This window comes from Platalea leucorodia, assembly GCF_965183815.1.
Source record: "Platalea leucorodia genome assembly, chromosome: 4".
Taxonomy (NCBI): domain Eukaryota; kingdom Metazoa; phylum Chordata; class Aves; order Pelecaniformes; family Threskiornithidae; genus Platalea; species Platalea leucorodia.
Window position 1 is genome coordinate 71,218,770 of NC_138826.1, and position 22,301 is coordinate 71,241,070.

At 47.3% G+C, this 22,301-nt stretch overlaps 1 protein-coding gene across 1 annotated transcript in view; it reads left to right on the top strand.

The window, feature by feature from the left end:
* Positions 1-1,325: 1,325 nt before the first annotated feature.
* CACNA1I (calcium voltage-gated channel subunit alpha1 I) overlaps positions 1,326-22,301 on the top strand; it is a gene marked incomplete at both ends in the record, with an annotated part of 159,604 nt that continues 138,628 nt past the window's right edge. Inside the window, one exon of the mRNA XM_082309099.1 lies at positions 1,326-1,606. Coding sequence (XP_082165225.1) covers positions 1,326-1,606 — 281 coding nt within the window. The remainder of the gene's footprint in view (positions 1,607-22,301) is intronic.

Here is a 22,301-nt window from a genome sequence, read left to right on the forward strand (position 1 = left end):
GCAGCGTCAGCAGAGATGTGTGTGGGCTGCATGCTCCTAAAGTGAGGGGGACTGAGCCGAGTGCCTGGGAAGATACCCTACAGCCAGGAGCAGCTGTGAGCAGACGAGGTCTGTGCCGTGGATCTTGGTGACAGACACGTCCTTTCTTGCTGCTGATCAGCCCTTTTTGTATTGTGGTGTATCTGAGGGCTCTTGCGTTGCTTTTAAACCTGTACTGGTAGCACAGGCACTCCAAACGCTTGAGCATACCAATAGGGTGAAAGGAAGAAATCACCCATCAGACCACCATCGGGAAAGCTCTCTTTTGTAAGAGCGTCACTGTAACACCTCTCCAAAGCCAGGACTTGGAGTTTATTTCATTCCCCTCACTTTGACAAGCCACTTCCACTGTGCTATTTAGTGGACAACATTTGGCTTTGTGTTTTCCCAGAACAGGGCCACCATTAAGTGCACCCAGGCAGCAAAGTGATATTCTTTAGCAAAAGTACGGTGCTCTGCAGTACTCGAGTGCCACCAAGCGTAAGACCTGTTCTGCTCTTCCTGTGTCCACCTGCACTTTCTGACCATTCTGCTTAGTTGAATAACTTTTGCAGCCTGTCTTCATGATGCTTCCGCTGCCCTGGCAAAGGAGAGATCCACAAGCTCCAGTAAAGGGTGCTTAATATTTAATCCCACTTCTAGTTTGCGTTACAGCTCCCTGTTTGAATGACTGTTCTGCCCATGAGCGGCACGGCACGAGGCCAGCCCAGTGTGTCCCTGGGTGGGAGAGGGCATGCCTGGGGCAGCAGAGCTGAACCTGGGGTTGACAGGACCGCGTGAGGGACTGTGAAGGGCAGGGTGGCTGTGTTGTGTCAGGATGGGTCCACTCCGCTACAAAGCGCAGTGCTCCGTTAAGGTGCTCAGGCTGGCTCCGGAAGAGTTGGCACCATCACCTGAGATGGTGCAGCACCGTGGCAGGGTGTCTCAGGGGCTACTGGGATGATTTAAATAGTTAGTGATGGAGAGGACTAGCCAGAAGAGTCTTGGTGAAGAAAGAGGCTGGCAGAAAAGAGAAATATTGGCAGAAGCTATCCTGCTCCAACTGCTGGCATAGAGAAACAGCCATGCTTCAGCGTTGGGGCTAAACCAGAGAGTTTTGCTTAAAATTGTTTCAGCACAAAGTGCAACCACGGTTTATCATTGTCAGAACTGTCAGTCCTGCGGCTCTCCCCTGCTCTGAACTCACTGGGAAAGCATGGGTGTGTTGTGCTCTTGCTGCTGATTCCTCACATGGGTTTCATTTCTCTTTCTCCCCTCCTTTCCAGGGGTTCTCACTTGCGGCTGGCATGGCAGAGTACGTCCCCCAGCCTCCCTCCACCTGGCCCGCAGGCCCGCAGCCCCCTCACACCTCCGCCGTCTGCCCGCTGGAGCCCGTGGATCTGGGGGTCTCGGAGCAGCAAACGCTGCCGGAGCAGCCGCCATCCTCCCCAGAGCTGGGTGAGGACGAGGAAGTCACCTCCCCGCCGGACCCCGATGTCCCCTACCCTGACTTGGCCCCGGTTGTCTTCTTCTGCTTGAAGCAGACCACCAGCCCACGGAACTGGTGCATCAAAATGGTGTGCAACCCATATCCTTTCCAAGCTGCCCTTTCTCCCTCCCTGCCTCTTGCTCCTGCCTGCCCCATTCCTTCCCTCTCCCTGCCCTCCTGGGGCACCTGGCAGGTAAGGAATGAAGTTTCCTACATAATTAACAAACTGCTTTGTTCCTTGCTTGCGTTTAAATGGAACCTCAGCTGTTTTAGTGTGTGATCAAAAGAAGGTGATTATGAAAGAGGGGGTTTCAGAGAGAGCTGCTGACAGCCCCAGTCACCAGGCGCTGGGTGAGGGGAGTGGGGAAGGCGTGAGGAGAGGTATTTTAGAAAGGCCTGTTCTTCCCCTTCCCGGCTCCCTTTTCACCTCTGCCCTGGGACAGAGTGGGAGTTGCTAGCCCAGGGGCTTGTCGGCAGGCTGCCACGAATGGAATGGCAGAGGTGTCTCCTCCCTCTGAGCATCTTGCCCTTGGTGAGGGAACCACCACTCCTGGACCTTGACTGCAAGGATACCTAGGTGACCTCTTGCCTTTCCAGCAGGCACATGCCACTGTCCTGCCAATGTCTTGCTGTGATGCCTAGGCAGGAACAAATGGGAAAATCTGTTTAGAGTTTGATGCTGAGCCTCATACGCCCTGGGGGAGAGCTCTGGGATGTGAGCACGTCCTTCCTTTGCACGGGAGGTCAGCAATCACACACAGGTGTCACCATTCACACTTGGTGCCTTGATTGCAATGAGGCCCCTGCAACCCCCCAGTGCAAATGATGACCACCTGCACAGCTCATTAGCACTGAGGCTGCTAGGAATCAATGGCCTCTGTGGGTCTTGAGACTGATCCAATATAAAAAACAGGTGGAGGGCACTTGCTGCTCTTTGCACTGTGAGACCCTTCAGGTGGGGAGGAAGTAGAGGAGATGATGAACCATCAGAGAGGTTTGTCTGAAGTTTTATGTTAAACCTTTTTCTGGCTAGAAATCTCAACTGATGGCGCTTTTTCCCTGGAAGTTTCTTAGTTCCTAGTTTGGTGGGTATTATCTATAAGGATGCTTGGTATGGTTTTGATGCATTGGCTTCTAGATTAAATCTGAGTGTCCAGGCACGCAGCAGAGACTCACAAAATGTTTCCAAGAGCCTTTTCAGCTTCAAGAGCGAAACTCCAGGTGAAGTCTTGAGGTGCTGTTAGCAATAACAGATGACCTTAGATGGCTGATGAATCTGGAGATTTGTTTCAATTTCAAATGTAGGAAAAGGTTTGGGTTTCAGCTCTGAGCTCTTGTCTTAAAGCTCAGAAGCTCTTAAAAAGGCGTTGCAGTTTCAAGCACAGCAACTGAGAACTTGTTGAAGGTTTATGTTTTCTGCTTTCATTTCTATGGGCTGCTCCTTAAAATTTTAAATCTTCGTATTGAATTATGTATTGCTTTTCAATCACTGTGTGTCTACACTACTTATTATGGCCTGGGAATCTTGTCCCAGCATGCGGTGGTCTCAGAGTAAAGTGTGAAAGATTCATGTCTTAATGCAAAGGCTGGATTCAGAAAATGAGAGAAGAGTAATAGCCTGGGTTTGGGATAAAGATTTGCTCTTGGATGGGGGAAGGAGGTTGTGGGGGAAGAAGAGAAGTGCCTGTTCTTATTTCTGGCTAAAAAGTCAGTCAAAACAGTCTTTCCAGTTTGGTACATAGTAAGGAGCTTGTTTTAGGGTGTTGGAGTTATGTTATTCAAGGAGCTTGGCACTGTATGCCGATCTCAGTGTTTAAACGTTACTTTTGTTTTAACCATCAGAGATGTGTGGTATTTGACTCCAAAAAGGACTTTTTCGTAGTAGAAGCTATAGAAGGAAGGAAAAAGCCTCATGTAATCACCTGTTGCTGACATTACACCTGGCTACATGGGACATGGGCTTAAGGGCAATGTTGGGGTTGCTGGAAAACTTTTGAAAGGGTTGTTTCAGACCTGTGATTTCAGCTCAGCTGTGTGAAGTTAGGAGACTATCTGAAAAGCAGAGGCTATGTGGAGAGGATTTGTCTCCTCCTTTGATTCTGCCCCACCCCTGTGGTCCTCATTTTGAATGGATCATGCAGTAAGTAGTTCCCACAATTTTTTTTTGAATGAGGGGTAGTTTCTGCACCCTGAAGGTTTTTTGCAGGTTCTGGCATCATGTTTTTTTTTAATTTTTGATAGCACTGTAGAAATGGTACAGTTTCATGGCCTGGCAGCAGATCACTCACTGTGGTCTCATCCCTGGCTGAGAATGAGCCCCTTTGTAAAGGATGCTTCTATGAAAGTCAAAGTGTCTTCTAAGACTTCTGAGTCCCTGCCATAGGGCAACACCTGGCCTTTCCTGAAGACTTAGCAAAAAAGATGGGGCATTAATTAAAGCCTGTTAATCTTATCATTGACTTTCTACTAGGCCAGAGCTTGATGATCATTGTTATGGAAGTACTGTCAATGAGACTTAAAATGGAAGCTCTGATTGTTAAGGACTATGTAGCAATTTTTGTAAGCACAAGGTCATTAACCACCAAATTTCAATTTAGGTAATTGCATTCTACCTACTTAAATCCCCTTCCCATGAAGATTATTTTTCCTTCCATGAGCAGTCCTGCAATTTTCTCATGTGCTATTAAATAACTGCCATACTCCTTTGCTGCAGTGCAGTAAGAGACGAAAGAACTACTTATATCCCTGCTTTAAAATCGTTTCTGGATGCATATTAGTGTATAAATGTGTAATGCTGTTATTGCAAAAATTGTAGACCCTAACTCCCTTTTAAGATAGGGACTATGTTCCATGTGAAACTTCTGGTGTTTGTCCCCAAAGGGAGTATTTACTGTGCTTTTTGCCATTGTGCTGTATGGTGAAAAGGAGCCTGATGCTTTGAAGTTAGGTGATTGCATGTTTCTGGGGTGGCTTTACATACAGTGCAAATGAATGCTTGAGTTGCCCTGGTTTATTGGTGAGCAGATTTTTTTCTTTTAATACTGATTAACCTTGTTAGATACAGGTAACTGCTGTGTAATCAGCTGGGTACGCAATGCAACGCACACCTGGAGCCTGGCTTGGCTCCTGGTAAGTGTGCCTGTTGGAAAGGAGTCCAGTGTGATACAGCGTGTGAGCAACCTGCCAAACAGTTTGTTTAGGTTGATTTCTGTTTTGATGAACAGGCAGAAGGCTGGCTGCTCAGAGTTGCAGACCATGGGGCTGTTGCAGTCAATATTTGAGATATGGTTATGAGAGATGTAAGATTTTTTTTTTTCCTTTTATGAAACCTGAACTCCATGTCAAATAGGATTTCAAGTAGAGCTTGCAGGTGAAATAGGGTGAAAAGTGTGAAAACATGTTTCCAAAACAACTGTGTAGCATTCATCTTACAAATTTATAAAGTGTTTGGGACTAAATAAAGGGCATGCCACATGGTGCCTCACAAATGGATCCTGATGCACTTTGCAAATTATGAGAAGATAATGAGAGAGATGCCTGGATGTCTGCATTGCTGTTTGACTACTTGGGGTTCCTTAAAGACGTTGCACTTCATCCATCCCTAGGGTCAAATGCAATAGATTTGGTTTGTCCTTTGAGCTTTTCTTTAAAAGAAACTCTTTCCAGGAGGCACAGACCTCCCTTTGCTGTCATATCTATAATATTGACATGACAGTGAGAGCAAGAGTGAAGTGTGCCATTAAAAAAAATCAATGTTAAAACTGTAGCAGTAATAAGATAGGCTCTGCAGTTCACTATGTCATTTTCTTGTTTTTTGTTATATACCAGCCCCCTTCCTTCATTTGTGAAGTGTGTTGGCCATTTAGGCTTCTGTTTTGCTCTCGGGCAGTAAAGTGTTGCGTTTCCAGTTGATTTCAGTGGTGTAGGAGCAGTGAGTCAGGTCCCAGTTGTGCAAAAGCTTATATACACACTTATATACACTAATTTTTAGTACCAGGAGCTGTGTTTTATAGAGTACAGAGCCGGGTGGCTTCTCGACACTAGTATGACTGCTTGTGTGTACTGAGGAGCTGCCTTGTAGCTCATTAGCTTTAAAGATCCTCCAAGTAGGAGCTTTGCCATTGTACCTGTCCCTGAAAGTCCTACCACGCTTCTAGGGGTACCTTTCCTATAACTTGTACTGGCAGATGTATAGGCTTGGGCTATGTGCTTGGTGCACAAGAAAACAGGACTGACCTTGGGCATATTGATGGGGAACTAGGAAAACCTACAGATTTGTTCCCCACCTCCTCCCTGCCTGGTGCCACAGATATCGTTTATGTACGAGCTAACTGGGTATAGGATGATTGTCAATGGCAATAGTGGTGTTTCATGCTGGCGCTGTCCTATGGGAGCAGAGTGGCAAACTAAATGCTGGAGGAGCAAAGAACGTGAGGTGTGTGTGGATTGGTAGTTGGTACTTCTCTTGGTGTCACTGAGCAGGTGATGCCGTGGTGCATGGGGACCCTGTGCTGCCAAACCCACCGCTTTTCAGGTAACACACATGGCCGAGGGGCTGACAAATGTTTTGCTCATTAATAAGCTTTGGGTGAATAGGTGTGTTATATATTATGCCCTGGTCAAATATCAGCTTGGGCAATTTGGTTTTGTGTGAGTGAAATTTTATGTGCAGATTCTGTAGCATGTTGTACTTGTTTCTGCCTTAAGCTGTTGCGTTGTGTACTGGTAAACCCTGGATGCAGTCTTCATAACAACTGGATGTAGTTAATTAATAAATGCAAACTGCAAATTTACTGTAAGTCTTGTAATAGTTGCTGTCTGTCTTAAGGCCTGAGCTCCTGTAATCCTCTAATGAGGTTTACTTTTCTTTTTACATGTGTACATTTATTTGTGTGTGTATATAAATAAAAAAAGGTTCCTCCCTCTCTAGTATGTAGAGAAATGCTTGGAAATGGATCAGAAGCTGTAATAATATGTAAAAAATTGAGTGGCTTATGAATTTTAAGCAGCATTCATCATTCTTGAGGACCTAGGGATCATGGCTTTCCACTCTTGGGGTCAGCAGTATCAGCTTTTATGTGCATACCTGGAAAACACTAAAATGCATGTGTTAATCCTGCTTCTCCATTTTAAAGACAGATCTCTCCTGTCTCTCTGCAAATCTAGCTCAGAAGACAGGTGAAGAGCCTGGCACTTATTTAATGACTTGTGATAGCTTTTTATCATTCTAGGTAATCAGGAAGATGTTGCTGCTGTGCCCTTTAGGAATGGATTGATTTCTGTTGATCACACAGCTCTGTAGACCCAAGATCCAACAGGTGCAAGATGATTTTTTTTTTTTTTTTTCTGTAAGAGGTTATCTAACCTCTCTGCACTCCACACCATGCTAAATCAACTTTACAGTTGCTCCTGTTGCGTAGGAAACTGAGCTGAGCCAGAGGTCTCCTGTGGACATGTGGGGTTGGTGGCATTGGTGTTCCCCTGGGCGTGTGCCAAATGCTTTTCAAGCTTTAAAAGGGGGCAAGCCTGCTTTAGGTCCTGCTGGGTTTTCTGCCACTCTGCCAAGCTCCCTACTGGTGGAATGAAGTTTGCTATTAGCAAATAAGGGTGACTTTTAATAAACCAATTGTCCATAAACTTGATTAATATTTGAAGGCAATGCATGCACTGGGCCAACAGGGCCATCTCCCCAGGACCAATCTATTCTCAACTACTCTTCTCCCCTTCTGTGCTAAGAATATGAGCTTTAAAACCAGTTGTTTCCTATGCTTGTAAACTGACCCTTAATTTCCCTGTTAATTCTTCTCTTGGGAAAATGGCTGGGCTTTGCCCCATCTAACTCTACCTCTCTGAAAACCAGGCATCCAGGATCTTTCTATAGATATTTGACAGATGGCCATCTGTAGTGGGAAATTTGTCATGCTTAACTTAACCCCTCCCTTTGGAGGGCAAAGTTGCTTTCTGGAGGTGCCTATTTTTTCTTCTTTGCTAAAGAGGGAGTTTCTGGATAGCGGGCTGCAGGGATTGCTGGCTAGCATCCTGGGGTGCCTTTGGGATTGCTATGCTGTTTGGTTCCCCAGATGCTATGGAGGGAGGCAAAGGGGAATGCAGGGAGCAGGTTTGGTTTTGGAAATGGTGCAGTCTGAACATTTTAGTGCTTCCATAATGAAATATTGGGCAATCGTAGTTTTGTGGTGGGAGGGAAAGGCACACCATCCACCTGGCCTCTGGATTGGGAAAAAGTAGTCCTGTAAATTCCAGCTTCTTTCCTGGGATAGAAACCCTGTTCCTGGTTGTGGTTGGTAGGCAGAGGCAGGTGGCAGTGGGGGCATGATAGTGCTCAGGACCTGCACAAGCAGTTGGGAAGGAAGCTGCCTCTGCAAAACTAGTGACAAGGGAGTGTCATTAGTGTGGGTCGTTTGATGTGCAAGTTTACGATGGGAAGTTTAGAGGGATCATTTGCACAGTCAGACGTGGTGTAAATGGAATTTAAACTCGTGCGTTGTCATTAGTAGCACACAAGGGATGGATGTGTTTGAAGGGGATTTGCATGCTTGCGATCTGTAAGAAATTGGCTGGGTTGTGTGTATGCAAGATGTACGCAATTCCAGGCAAGTGGGCAGATGTAAAGGGATGAGGTCTAAATTTGGCTGGCTTGCAAGCTGGCCCTGTGTATCTAAGCACAAATGCTGAGACAGGATATCTCACTGCCTCCCATCCCTTTAGCTTATTCTCTGGAGGTTTTTTATAGTGAGAAGTCAAAGACCATGGTTTGGAAATGAAGCAGGACAACAGCACAAACAAAACCAGAGCTCTGACTGTCTGAAGCTTTAATGTTCATAGGGTCTAACAAAATCAGAGATAAGGCTGAAAAAATTCTTAGTGTCTTCATGCAAAGCTCTGAGGATTTTTCCCCTGTTACTGAAGGATAGATTCCTACTGTTGGAGGAAGGGCTAACTGCAAAATAGTGAGAGGACACTGGTTTAGGAGAGGGGTATTTTTTTTCTGTGTATATGTTGTGCTGCTCTGTTTCTCCAATATGTGCCAAAAGCAATAAAAGACCTGCTAATGTTCCATGCCCTGGTGCTTCAGGAAAGTGGGTCTAGGACTCCTACTGCAACAGCTTTTTATGAGGTATCTCGGTATGTTCCCTGGATTTCTGATCAATGAGTGTGGAAGGTGTGGGGAGACAGGTGGGAGAGAGTAGAAGATGAAAGTCACATCCTTGTCTGCTGTAAACCAGTGTTGTTCTGCTATACCTAGTGAAAACAGACCTGTTTGCACCAGCCATTGCTCTTCAGGCTGTGTTGGGAAGATTGGTCTTGTCTTGTCTTCTCATAGTAGTACAGTGTTATGCAGCACAGACAGTGTGGTTTGTGCCAGCCTGGGGGGGTACCTGGTAGTGTCAAGCCAGAGGAGAGGGACTACGTGCTCTGCCCAGTGTGGGGATGGTAGCAGTGTGTGCCTTGGGAGACCTCCCCATCCTTCTGCAAAGTGTGTTGCTGAACCGAAACAAATGCTGAAAAACCCTGCTGGAGCATATTGTGTTTATTCACTGGAATATATTTTGCCTTGGAGATGAGAACCATTTACTCTCTGAAAAATGGTCAGTTTGCCTTTTTCAGCCTTCTTGAGCACTGGAGCAGGGTGTGTGAGGGAGCCAGAGGGGGCTCTTGGAGAAACAGAAAGGGCAATAAAAATACTCATTTTGAGTTTAAGACCTATAAAGTACTCTGACCAGACCTCTAATTGCATGTTCTGTCATAACAATGTGAATTAAATAATGCAATTAACCACTAACAAATTGACCAGCTGCCTATTTGAGGACTTGACACTCTTCCCACCCCAGACCATGGGAAAGGGCCTGCAGTCAGCTGAATTTGCTGTGTGTTGTGAGCATAATACTTGACAGGAGCTGCTTCAGGTGAGGAGTTGTTAATAGAGTTGCAGCTCTTCTGCAGCAAATGGCCTGCAGCTGGTCCCAGGATGGTTAAGAGGAAAGACTGAAAAACTTGGCCCATTTCAGACCTATGGAGAGAACAGGAGCAAAGAGTTTGCCAAGCTGTCAGCCTCTGAGCTGGGAAGATCTTTATAGTCCTAGAGAGGAAACCATCTTTGGAAGATGAAAGGTGTAGGAAGGCTGCAGCCTGGTGTAAGATGGACCAGGCTCAAGTTTTCACCCACTTCTGTCCTGCACTTACTTTGCCCACTGGTTCTGGTTGATCCAGCACACCTTGGCCAGCCCCTTCCCCGAGTGCCTCACACATCTCCATGCCACTGTTGTGGGGCAGGGGTGAAGGAGGTCCTGTTTGAAGTGTGCTTCTCTGAAATGGGGTTTGCAGCCTCTTGCTGGTGGGGAGGAGAGCTGAGCAGTGGTGGGAAGTGCCACCAGGCTGTTAAAAGGGATGGATCTGGTTAATGGATTGGGCTTGCCCTCATATCTGTCACTGCTGTTCCTTGGGCCGTGGATTTGCACTGTGCTGCTTCACGTCAGCCATGCTCCTCCATCAGGGAGGGGATGCTGCTGGCTCCACTGCCCTACCTCCCTCCCCTCCCTGGAGGGGTGCTCTGGGCTCCGCTGCTGAAATGAGCAGGGGTCATTTCAGGAAAAGCTTCAGAGGAGAGGACAGGCTAGCCAAGGGGGATGTTTTTTATTTGGGCTGGAGAGTACAGCAGAGTTGTAACCAGCAGCTAGGGAAGGAGGCTGAGATGAGCAAGGAAGGCAGATAACAGTGCAGCTTGACTTGTAAAAGAAGAGATGAAGTGTGATTATGAAGATGTAAGACAGAAGCTGATGGAAAGTGATAACTGGAGGTTATCTAGGTTGGGAACAGCTACTCCAGCATCATGCTGCAAATCCCTGCTGAGCTTGGCAGGCATCTCAACAAATCCTTGTAATCAATGGTATCAAAGGCGGCTGATAGATCTGAGAGAATCAGCATGAGTGCTTGATCTTTATTGACGAGTAAGGAGGTGGTGTGATGGTGGTGTAACCCTCCTGCTGGAAGGCCTGCATAGGTGTTTGGATGGGTTGGGTGGTCTGGGGGCTGGAGTTTGAGTGCAGTGCTGTAGTTGTAACAGCTTTCACCTGCCAAGCCCTGACTGCAAGGTCAGCTGGTGGGGTTGGAGATGAAGAGCTTAGCCTGACCTTCCTGCCTGAAGGATGCCTGTCCCTGCCTGTTGCATCAGTGCAGATCAGGGGAGGGGACCGGCTCCCTCTGATGGGATGGGGGATGCACAGAGCTGTGATGTGGGTGACCATCTGTCCCCTGAGACAATGGTGCCATTTACGCTTACGTACTGCAACTCATCCAGGAGGAGAGAGAAATCTGTCCTCGCTAATGATACAAAACCACACTCTTTGCTTATCCTTTCTTCCTTTAGTTTTTTCTCCCCCGGTCTCCCCTCATCATCGCCTACTGTGCTTGAGTCTATAAAAGCTGCCGTCGCTCCCCCTCCTTGAGTGTGACTTGGAGCTGCCGAGTCCCTGCAGCTTCTCCAGCAGCCCCTCCTGTGACTAGCCACCCTGTCTCTCCCCTCTCCTTTCTCCATCTGTGGCAGTCTGTCATTTTTCCCTCTCATTTTTTTTTTTTTCCTTCCCTTGCTGTCATTCCTGGGTTTTGCTGCTAGCAGCTTGTCTCTGTTGATTGCTGCTGCCCTTGAATTGGCTCTTTCTGTAACGTGCCCTTCTTAGCCAGTATCATGGACAACAGGCTTCCTGGGGGGAATGGTCAGGAGCTAAAGGGAAGGTCTGAAGGTAGGATTTAAGCAGGGGGCATAACTCATTGGCTTAGTTATAAGCAAAGAAGAGGCCAGGGCTCTACAGAGCTGTGTAGAGTTTACCTGTGAAAAGAGTGGGTTTCCCCTGTCTGTGGGTACCCACAGTGGAGGGACCTTACAGAGCTATGGGAGGACAGGAAAGGGGCAGAGTGAGGAATCAAGGTGAGGAGTGAGGGCAATGGGAAATTAGGTGATCTTGGTGAGAGGCAAGGCTGGCTGGCTGGAAGCGTGGGGATATCTGAAGCAGTGACCCAAGCTTGGTGGCTGTGGTGGGGTGAGATTGTTGCCTCTTCACCCTCCTCATCCTCACAGGGTGCTTCCATTCCTATCTAGAGCATTATTCCCTGGCTAGGTCAGCACCTATCCCCCTGTACCCTCCAACGTGCGAGTGGCATCTCTGACATCCCCCTCCTGAGCTGTCAGTGTGCAGTAGGACTGCAATGGATGGCAGGGTACAAAGGGTGCAGCCACCCTGGGAGCAGGGACAAGGCCATTCTCTGTGGGGCAGAGTACTAGCAGGTGGGCATCCCCTGGACCAGCTCAGGTGGGATTTGCTGCTGGAGCAGCTGGCCCTGCTCCTCTCTTGGAGGTAGCCAGCTCCCTGCTAATCCCTGCTCACCAGGGCTGGCTCTTGTAGGTAGATGCAGACAGATGTGAGCTCAGCATGCTGGCTGGGAGCTGTGTGGCCATGGTCTCCTGGCCCTGTGCCCCAGCTTTTGAAAGCTGGGCAAGGTGCTCAAGGGTTTGCTTAGAAAAGTTGAACCAACCCTGCTGTCTCAGCCTTGTTCCTGACCCCCAAACCTTTGTGAGAGCTGTTTCATCTTGACTTTAATAACTCTGTTTTGTTTCTCGCTGCCTCCCCAGAGTATCATAGATGCTGAAATACCACAAGGGCTTTCAGGTTGCTTGCAGCTTGAAGTAACTGGATGTCCTGAGAGGCGGAGTGAACCAAATATACCTCTTGTGGGATTTTAGTTCTTAGAGTCACAGATAAAAAGGACTAACATCAGTACAAATTCATCCAGGAGAAAGCTGCTGAATCCAGTGCTTGTAATGCTAGCTATGAGATTTGCCTCAACAGGCAAGAAGGGAAGAAATGGAAAGAAAACACATGGTAAAATATTAGCCTCCCTATCGAAACAGGCAGTTTGTAGCAAACAGCAGCTGTTCTGTTTCATGGCATGGAAGAGGCAGGAGCTCAATATTTGAAAGTGGAGAAATATTTTCTTCCATGCAGAGGTTGACAGTGTCTCAAGTCAAAGATCCAAAATCTCTGCTTGCCTTCCAAGCCCTGCTTATTATTTGGGAGAACACTAAAACACCATGAAAGGTGTACTTGGCAAATCTGCCTTGCCCCATCATTCAAACGTCCCAAAAGGATGCTTCCAACATTTACCTGTATCCTGCATCTTGCTTCTCAGCCAAGAACTTGGCACTCTAGTGCAGCAATAAGTCCCCCTATGAATACAATGCCCATATTTTCTACAAAATGTACTACAGGTTATTTACCAGCTGGCTAGCGGGCATTGTTAACAAGCATTGTTATCAATAATTAAGCTAAAACATATTTGAGAAAAGTACGCTTTGTGATTTATTACAGTTTTTGTCATGTTTTTGTTCATATATTTACCAACTCGTGACGTAATTTTTGCTTTGAGTAAGTCTCCTGGTTTTATGGGTGAATCTGGCAGGCTCTGCTTTGTCCATATGCGAGATTCAGGCCAGGCCTTGAAAGTGTTTGTCTCATAAGTGAATTATATTAAAAAAGGCATGCTCATAGAAGTGCAACAGTAATAATATATTGTCTTTGTGGTACCGCCTGATGTTCAGTGCTGCTGGCCAACTGTGATATTTCTTAATGAAGGATGTTATTTTTTTTCCTCAAGGCAATTCTTTTGCTTGCTTTTTTTTTTTTCCCTGTGGCTCCTTTCTGATTAATTTCCTTGATGGAGTAGGATCCTTCCCTACCTTGGAGTTTGCTCCTTTCTTCTCCATGCTTGTTGACCCACTGTTTAGCAGCCTCTGTACTGGCAACTGCTCTTGTCTTCCTATCTGGAACCCTCTTTGGAAATGGGATTTTAGTGACTGGAGGGGGCCCTAGATGGTAGCCCACTTGTTTTATATAGGAAAAGCCATTGGATGCAGCAGTCTTCTTGCTCTTTCCTTGTAGCTTTTTGTTTGTCTGATGCTACAGCCTACTAGTTTCTATTTCTTATAGGTTGACCCTGTTGTCTTTCCCTACATGGGCGACCTCCTGATAATACATGGTTTTTTCCTTGCTGGGTGCCGAGTAATGTTTTTCCTTCATCTTCTGCCCAGTGGGATCCCTGAAGTCACATGGTTCATATGAGAGCCATGCAGACAAACAGAAGCAAAGAAATGGAAGACTTAGTTTTCATTGTTACACAAGGCGGTAACATGGTTTTCTAAAGCTGCCCAACTTTTCCCATTGTAACACACTTTTTATCCCTTAATGAAATTTTAATTTGAGGTCTGGGAGACAGGGACCAGGCAAAAAGCCTGGGAAGGATACTGGAATGGGGGACCAAGAAGCCCAGGAGGAAAATAAGTCCAGAGGGTCAGGCAGCCAGCAGGGAGCTGAGGTGGAAAGCTTATCCACCAGATATCTGCCCACCAGAGGGGAGGGACTGGGGACCGATGGCATGAGTGAGCAACCTGGAGAGGGGACTGGGTGGGCTGGGCAAGGCTAATGGAGGGACAGGTAACCAGGGTGAGGGAGGTGGGGATCTGGATGGGAAGAAGCTGGCTGAGAAGGCAAAGGCTGGGGCAGTGAGCCTGAGTGGAAGCCAGCTGGCAGGGCTGGAGGGCTCAGGCTGCAGTGAGAAGGGGTGGGATGGGAGCCTCACATGTAAGGTTGGTGGGGCAAAGTGATCTCCCTGCCCCGGAGCCTGCATGCTACAATTCTGCTTGTTTCTATTTCCCTGCTGTCAGCAAACTTCTGTAAGACCCATTGGCTAAATAGGTGTTGCATCACTGTCTTCACTGAATGCCATCTCATCCTGTGGATGCGGGATTCCTGTGGGAAAAAAAAGGTATAAGTATGCAGTGAAAGATTGTGTTGTAAAGGCATTGTGGAGAGGGAGAACCTGAGGTTCTGCATTCATCCTTAATTGTGTCTTAATTTCTTGGATTGAGGCATATCAAAACAGTCTCTCCTGAGCATATTCAAAGCACATTTTTCTTTTGCCCGTGGCAGCTGCTAATTTATCTCTGGATGGGTTGTTACAGGATGAGCAAAAGAGGTCTCAGAGGCTACCCTGCTGCTCAGTGCAAAACTAGTGTTTCAGAGCATCCAGCAACAAGTGCTAGTCAAAAAAAACCTCTTGAATGCTTCTGCACAGACAAAACTTTTTTTCTTTGCAACTGTTGAAATTCAACTTAGTTTTCCACCAAAAAAAAATGTAGTCATACCTGCTATGGAAGTTTCAGCTCAAGCTGCCAGTCAGATGAAGCTCTAAGCAAATGAGACTGGGTGTGGGAAGGGAGAAGAGTTTGGGGTAGGATTAATTAAAATTAGTGTTATCAGTGTAGCTGCATATAGCCTTCTACCATATAGTTCAGCTCTCACTGAAGCCTCAACTTTCTTCTACAATACAATAATTAACTATTAAAGTAGGTACTTCAAAAAAACCTTCCTCTATAACCTGGGATTTTTTTTTTCAAAGCACAGAATTGATTGCATTCCTCCACACTATCTTTGAGGTGCTGTTATTTCTTTAAAATGCATTTCCAGCATATTGTGATATGTCACACATCCTTTAAATATCCAATAGCTTTTTAACTTTTAAAAATCTATTTCACACTTAGTGGCATGCCTGTAATGCATTTTTCTGGAATGTGTGGCAGATGTCTGGGGAAACTGTGTTTTCTCCCATATGGGGGTTATTTTACTGAAAAATGAAATAGGATTGGCACTTCATTTGATTTCCCTGAGCTGTCACATCAGGGATTCTCTGGCTGGGTGTGAGACATGAATCCAGATCATAGGTAGACTGCAGAAGGCAAGATGTGCTCCCTTCCCTGGGTGAAGGGGAACTTCCCATGGAAGAACATCCTCCAAGGGCTGCAGGGGAGGGGAGAACTGGCTGGGTAGGTCTGCTCGAGGATATCCTGCTCCATGGGACTTTTCAGCATGCTCTGGAGATAGAGAGGTGCATACTTGAACCTTGCTCTATGAGGAGGAGGAAGGTGGCAGCTTTGATGTTACTCAAACCTTCAGGGAACTCCTGACTTGTGACCCAGGCTCCTGGGGTGGGAACTAAGCTAGGACTTCAGGGTTAGGTGTTGCTGAATTTGACTCCTAGGAGGAGTCATAAATGCCAGGGTTGCGGTCATTTTGGATGTATCAGGCCACGATTGCATGGCTGTGGTTTAGGGACAGAAGGGGATCTGTCATCACTGTGTTGCCCAACAATACCTGTGTTTGCAGGGGCCTGATCTGTGTTTCTATTTTGACTCCTCTTCCTCTCTACCCCGTTTGAATGTGGCCTTGTGTCCCCTTGTCCTTGTGCTATGGTGAACTATGTCCTGTACTTTCTCTTTTTCCTGTTCCTTATAGAGAGGGAGACAGGCTGAGTACTGTGCTTGGGGCAAGCCCCCTCTGTCCTTTCCCCTGCAACACCAGAGGGAGAGACAGGGAAAGGAGGTAGAGCAGATGAACTGCTGCAAGCCCCTGAAGCTGGTGCCTGTGCCACATCTCCCCTTTGCTGAGACAAACATAGTGGTGAAAATACCAGGTGTCTTTGGAGTAGTTAAACGCACTGACAGTCCCTGTTTTGTCATGTTGGGATAGCAGAGTCTTTCTTCCAGCTTTACATTTCAAAAGATTACCTGTGACACTTGGCCCACCCGTCTTGTGTTCAAGTTGGGAGATTCGTTCCTAAGTTTCTGGGCAATAAAAATGCCCAAGGCTTATTTGGCTGTGATAGCAGCCAGTGTGTCCTCACTGCTGGTATGTGTGGGCATGGGCATGCTGCTGTCGAGGTGTTTCTGGGCAGAGTTTCCAAGGGATGGAAGAGCATAGCCCTGGGGGAAGCTGTCACTGAGGGCATTGCAGCAGGGAAAGCAGGAAGGTGCTGGGTATCATGTGAAATAGAGATGCAAGCCGCTGTGCGGAGGCGAGGGGACGGGTGGCTGAATGACCTGGGATGTCCCCCACAAGACAGGAGGTGTCTGTGGTCCCATCAGTGGAAGCAAAGGTGTCAGGTTAGACAGCTCTAGCAGGAGAGCACAAAAGTGATTATTTCCTTCCCTGTCCACTTGACTTCTCTGAGTACTTCTTGAAAGTGATTAAGCAGATTAGTGTCATGCACTTGAGACTTTGTCTTGTACCTATGGCATTTCCCATTCTTGTTTGCGTGCGTGAAGGATTTCCTCATCCATCGCTGTGACACCTCTCCCCACTGGATGCAGGATTATTCTTTTCTGATGATTAACATTTTCATGGGTGTCAGGCAGCTTTTCAGGAACACAAAGAGAAATTCCCAATAGAGAATCTAATGCAAAGTCTTTACTTTCTGGACTTAATAGTTACACCTGGGATTATTTCATCCCACTGAATGACCTCTTCTGAGACCCTGCCCCTTCCCCCAAACAGCAGTGAGGCTTTGTATTTATAGGCTTATCTCTGCACCCCTTCCCCACCAACTATGCTGCTTATGCTTGGTGCCTTCAGGCACTTAGCTACATGCTTGTGTTTGGAAATTGCACGGAGGCCTCAAATACACTGTCATGAGATTGTTATGTCTCAATCTTCTCTCCCCCCCGCCTCAATATGTGCACACTGAGATGCAGGCTGGGAGATAACTCTCATGGAGCCACTGTTGCTCTCAGCAAAAACGTGTGCAAGCAGCAGTCAGACCATCGAAATGCACTAAGAATTGGACAGAAGAAAGTATAGGAACTGTTACTGCAATGTATTATTGCTTTTATTAACTCTCTATATTGATGATACATACACAATAAATATATTTGACTAATAGTGATACAATTACTACATAATAAATCATCTAAATGAGTTCTTTGTTACTCTAATTTACATGCGTCTGTATAAATCAGGGGTGTACTCACCATTCTCTTGCTGTCCCTGAAAGATACAGGAGGATTAGAAGACATTTGCATTGATGAGGCTTAGGTAAATATTTGACCTGCTGGCAAGTTCCTCTGCAATTATTCCTAGGAGAGACTTGCTGTACCTTCCCCTGTGCCTCTGGCTGGGTGATGCCAGATGGATACAGGAAAAAGGGAGGCCCTTCCACCAGTGTTTAAAATCCTGAGGGGACCTAAAAGCTTTTGGCTGGAACATGAGGATTTAAACTTGGTGTTACTGTTCAAGGTGTAGGGGGAAGGAAGGCTGTGGAGCTATGACGAGAGAATAGGTCATGGCAGAGGAAATTTAGTGGGCTGCTGTATTTTGGGTAAGCTGGAGGCCAGTGGTGGGGAGGGTAGTGACTGAAGTGCATCAGACAGTTAAAATCGGTGGGTTCCCAAATGTGGCTCAGGTGTGTTGGGATCCCAGTGTAAACCATTAGTGCAAGGAACTGTGTGTTGATGGTGGGAGTGGAGCCCTCCCAGCCCTTCCTGGGCACCACCCTGTGGTCTGGCACATCCAGGCAGCCAGTGAGGGATGCGAGGGGTGATTTGGTTGAAAAGTGAGATGTGCTACAGGAACTGGAGTTCCTACCCAGGAAATGGTCTAAGGGCTGGTGATGGGAAGGCCCTGTTTTGGCAGAGGTGGGCATGGGGCTGCCCCTGCCTGCTGGCTGTATGTGAGGTGGGCTGAGCCTCCAAAGGTATAGGGCTCAGCGCAGGTAAGTGCTCAGGTGTTTGTGCCATATCTGCTGCGGCTAAGAAATTGGCACTGCTCCATTGACTTCCACAGAGCTCTGCTTGTTAACTCCAGTTCAGGTCCTCTTGGGATTCTCAAACTGGGGTATACATTTTTACAAGAGGGAACAAGGTCTTGCAAGACTTTGGCTGCCTTTCTTGTTTTGGTCAGGCTGAATATACCATAAAGGACAGCCTTTGTGTCTGTGCTGTTTTCATACTTCTGTTCAAACCAGGCATTTACTGAAACAAAATGAGATCTGTGCTGGCAAGTTGGGTTTGCGTTTCAGCTTCACTTGGTTTGTGCTTTGTTCAGATTAATTCTCCTTTCCCCCAAATGCTTGTACCTCCCACCCCATCCCCCAGACAGGGAGGCAGCTGTTGAGTTGTCATTTCTCTGCTTTCATGAAGGCCCAGTGGGAAGAGGAGAAAAAGCAGAACGTCTTCTGCCTTCTTCTCTGACTGCAGGTAGGGAGCTGAGCTCCCAGAGGAGCCTGTGCTTAGCTGCTGCCTGTGAATTGGTGGGACATTGCTCTGGGCATGCTCTTGTGGCAGGTGCTGCTGGAGTGAAAGAGGGGGAAGGTCTAAAAGAGAAGGCGAGAGTGAGCCCAAGTGTTTTGGAGGTTCTCAGTTCAGGTACCTCACTGGTCCTCTGTGTACCTGTCCATCTGAGGTAGAACTACTAGGCAGACCCTCCTGGGATGGCCAGGCAAGCTGGCACATGGAGAAGGCACAGGAAAGGACCTGGGGAATAAGATGAGGCAGTGCATTAGTGCTCCTAGGAGCTGTATGTCTTTAAACTTGATGTGTTGCCATGGAGTGTGCCTGGCAGTGAAACTCCCTTGTTGCTTCTCTAATCCCATTCAGGCAAAGAAGAATGGCGAGGAGATTAAACACAATACAGAGCGAAGGCACGGTTTCCTGCTGTAGCATGGTCTCCTTTGTCCCTGCACTCTCCACTGCCTGGGGATCTCTGCAACTTACTCCCTGACATGGGCTGGGTAAAACAGCCTCCTTGGTACCTGCCACCCAAGACAAACGTGTTGCTTTCCCATGTCATGCAAGCCCAGGAAAGCACTTGCCACAGCTTCTGCACAAGCAACAAAGCAGGGAGAGAGAAGGGACCTTTCTGGGAAGCCAGAAGTGCAGGTGCAGGACTGGAGGCGGCAGAACTAATGGCAATACTCCCACTAAGGTAAACGAGCAGAACTGGGTTGGTGGAGGTCTGGTGTTACTTAACATACTCAATAATGACTGAAGAGGAAGCTAATAGTTCAATAATGGACATTTCAAAAGATCCTTAACTGCAAGATGCTATAGGAAGCACGACCTAGAGAGATTAGTAGCCAGGAAAGGACATGAGATGGTACTTAAACCCTGTTCTTCTTGCCTAGTTCTTCTCTTGGCTTTTCTATAAGCTCTTCTCACCAACATCCACCTCACATGGCCTTGTGACCCATCCATCTGTGGACCTCCTACCCGCTTGTGCCTTTGCTGGCCCTGACTCTGCCCCTCAGCTGGGTAAGCCACGCTCTCCCCCATTGCAGGGTGCTGGGGATCAGCCCCATCAGATCTCACTGTCCTCCTTGTCCCTCAACATCTTGCTCACCCCAGTCCTCTGGTTGTGGCCCAATGTCTCTCCCTACTACCTGCCATGGTCTTTTTGTTTCTAATGGCTGCTGTGGTGCAGGAGTCCCTGAGGAGCCAGAATGGCCCTTATTCCTCTGTGCCTACAATCATCCTCTATCTCCGTCTGCAAAATAATTTCCTTTTCTCACTCCTTGTTTGACGGGGAGACAGTTGAGCCACTATTCCCTCAGCATCTAATGTGGGGGGAATAATTGCTAAGGAAGGAGTGAAGGGGGCAGTGGAGATAGAGGGAGAAGAAGCTGCTGCTGTTCCTCTACATGGGGGTGACCATCCTGTGGTTCACGAGCAGTTCAGGTGAGGTGGAGTCCCTTCAGTGGGATGGAGCTGCCACAGGGGCTCCTGGGTGAGCCAAACCCCTGCTCCAGGAGGGAGCAGCTCCAAAGTGGTGAAGAAATGACCCTGTTTGTCAGTGTGGCATGCTGAGTCTCTCCTTGCTTTAATAAGCTGTTGTTTCTCCATGGAGATGTTCCCTGTCCCATGCCAGGTCCCCTTTCCATGACAGCCAGAAATACTCCTGTTTTAGCCAGAGGCATTTTCAGTAAAAAAAAAAACACCTTTCCCTTTTGTGCTTGCAGGGCTCAGTGCAAACACCCTTCACTTGGGAAAACCAGGGCTCAAGTCTTGCTACAGGTGACTTGCCCCAGTGGAGCCCTCCTCGGAGAACCCTGCCACCCTCTTGCCCCAGGCTGCCCTCCCCTTTGATCACTGTCCTCCCCCAGCTCCACGGGGTCCCCAGGCCCATGCGCAGCTTTGCCAATGGGTCTCCCTCCTGCACAGCAGCCTGCCAGGCTCCTTGTGCCCATACTTGATTGCTGATGGACTAATGGGTGTCTGAAGTGTGGGTTATTAATCCTGACCTCAGGCAATGTCTCATTAAGAATGAAAATAAAACAGAAAATGAATAGAAGAGGAAATGAAGAAGCTGACAGCTGAAGAAAAGGGAATTGTGAGGAAGAAGCATGGAAACAGGGAGGAAGAAATTAAGTTTGGGACTTGATTTCTCTGGAGGCAGAGTGGAGAGGAGGAAAAATGGAAAGTTTAATAGGGCAGGAGAGGAGAAGATAGAGGTGGATTGAGAGGAAGGAGGGTCAAAGGACCCCTTGCCTAGGTAGGCCATAGACCTGCTGAAATTTTATCAGGGCCAGGCTGAAGCAGATGGGGAGAGAAGGATTGTGAGTCTGAAGGCTGCATGAAATATTTAAGATCCTCCATCAAGCTAGCTTTTCAGTGGTGGTGAGATGCTGGGTGGGGGAAGGCAAGAAAAACTTGGCTGATAATGAGAAGCTTAAAAAAATATATTTTGACAACATGCAGCTCTTCTTTCCATCTCTCTTCTTACCTCTTACTTTCTCTTCTGTAGAGGTGACATGCTGTCTAATTATGCTGGACACAAGGATAAGTTTCTTCATTCTCTGAGGCTTTAGTTTGCTTTTGCTTTACTCTTCCTCACTTTCTTCCTCTTTTCCTCATTCCCCAAACTTGACAGCATCCATCAGTCACCAGCTTCAGGCTAGCTGGGTCTTGTTCCCCTCTTCTTACTGCTGGGGCTCTGTCCACTTTGGCCACAAATGTGCCTTCTCCCTCACTCTGCCTTTGCTCCAGCTGTAGACACCAGGTGGAGAGTCACCTCCTCAAGCCCTTTCCTTACCTGCACCTGGTGCCTGGTCCCTTTGACTATCTGCTTTTGGGAGTGGGATGACTTGAACCATGCCTGGTACAGTAAAGCCTTGAGCTCAGTTGAGGTGATGCAGGAGCAGAATCTTGTTGTAGAAGTATCCACAAGGATTTTTCTGACTTTATCCTACCTTGGCTGGTAGAGGCAAAGCTCTTGAAGTAATGGATGTCACTGAAGCACCTGGGGATCCAGGCAATGGCAGAGCCCAGGAGAAACCAGAAAGCTCAACCTTCTCTGCTCACAAGGTTTTAGACCAATGTGTACTGCACTCATGTGCAATACCATCACCCTTTTCTTCTCCGTCTTCCCTCCATGTGAGCAGCAGAGAGGTGTTGGCTTCAGACTGGATGTGTGTAATCACCATGACCTAGTTTGAGAGCTAAATCTAGAAGGGGGGGGAGAACCATGCCTGTTAAGTTAACAAATACAGTAAATGACTACGCTCCCTGGCAAAATCCAGTGTTAAATTCACTTAGTAATTTAGATCAGGCTTTGGTTAGGTTTAAAAAAAAAAAATCTCAACACCTGCAGCAGTCACTGTTTTAAAATGTAGAAAACAAACCAGACTTAATTTTGAATCTTTCAGCTCTGGAGACTTCATTTAGAGGTGACAGGTACTGCATATTGCTTTTGTGATCTTCCTGTGCATGATGTGTCCTGCCCACTGTTTGCTGCCTCCCCCTCCCTGCGAACCACGCTTGATCTTTTCTAAGAGGGTGGAATTGTCTGTTCTTCCTGCTGATTCAACTGAGGTCTGCAGGTGACAGGTCAGCAAGTGCATGTTGGGTTTTTTTTTGGAGGGGGGGTGGGAAGGAAGGAAGGATGTGAAGTACATTTGATGT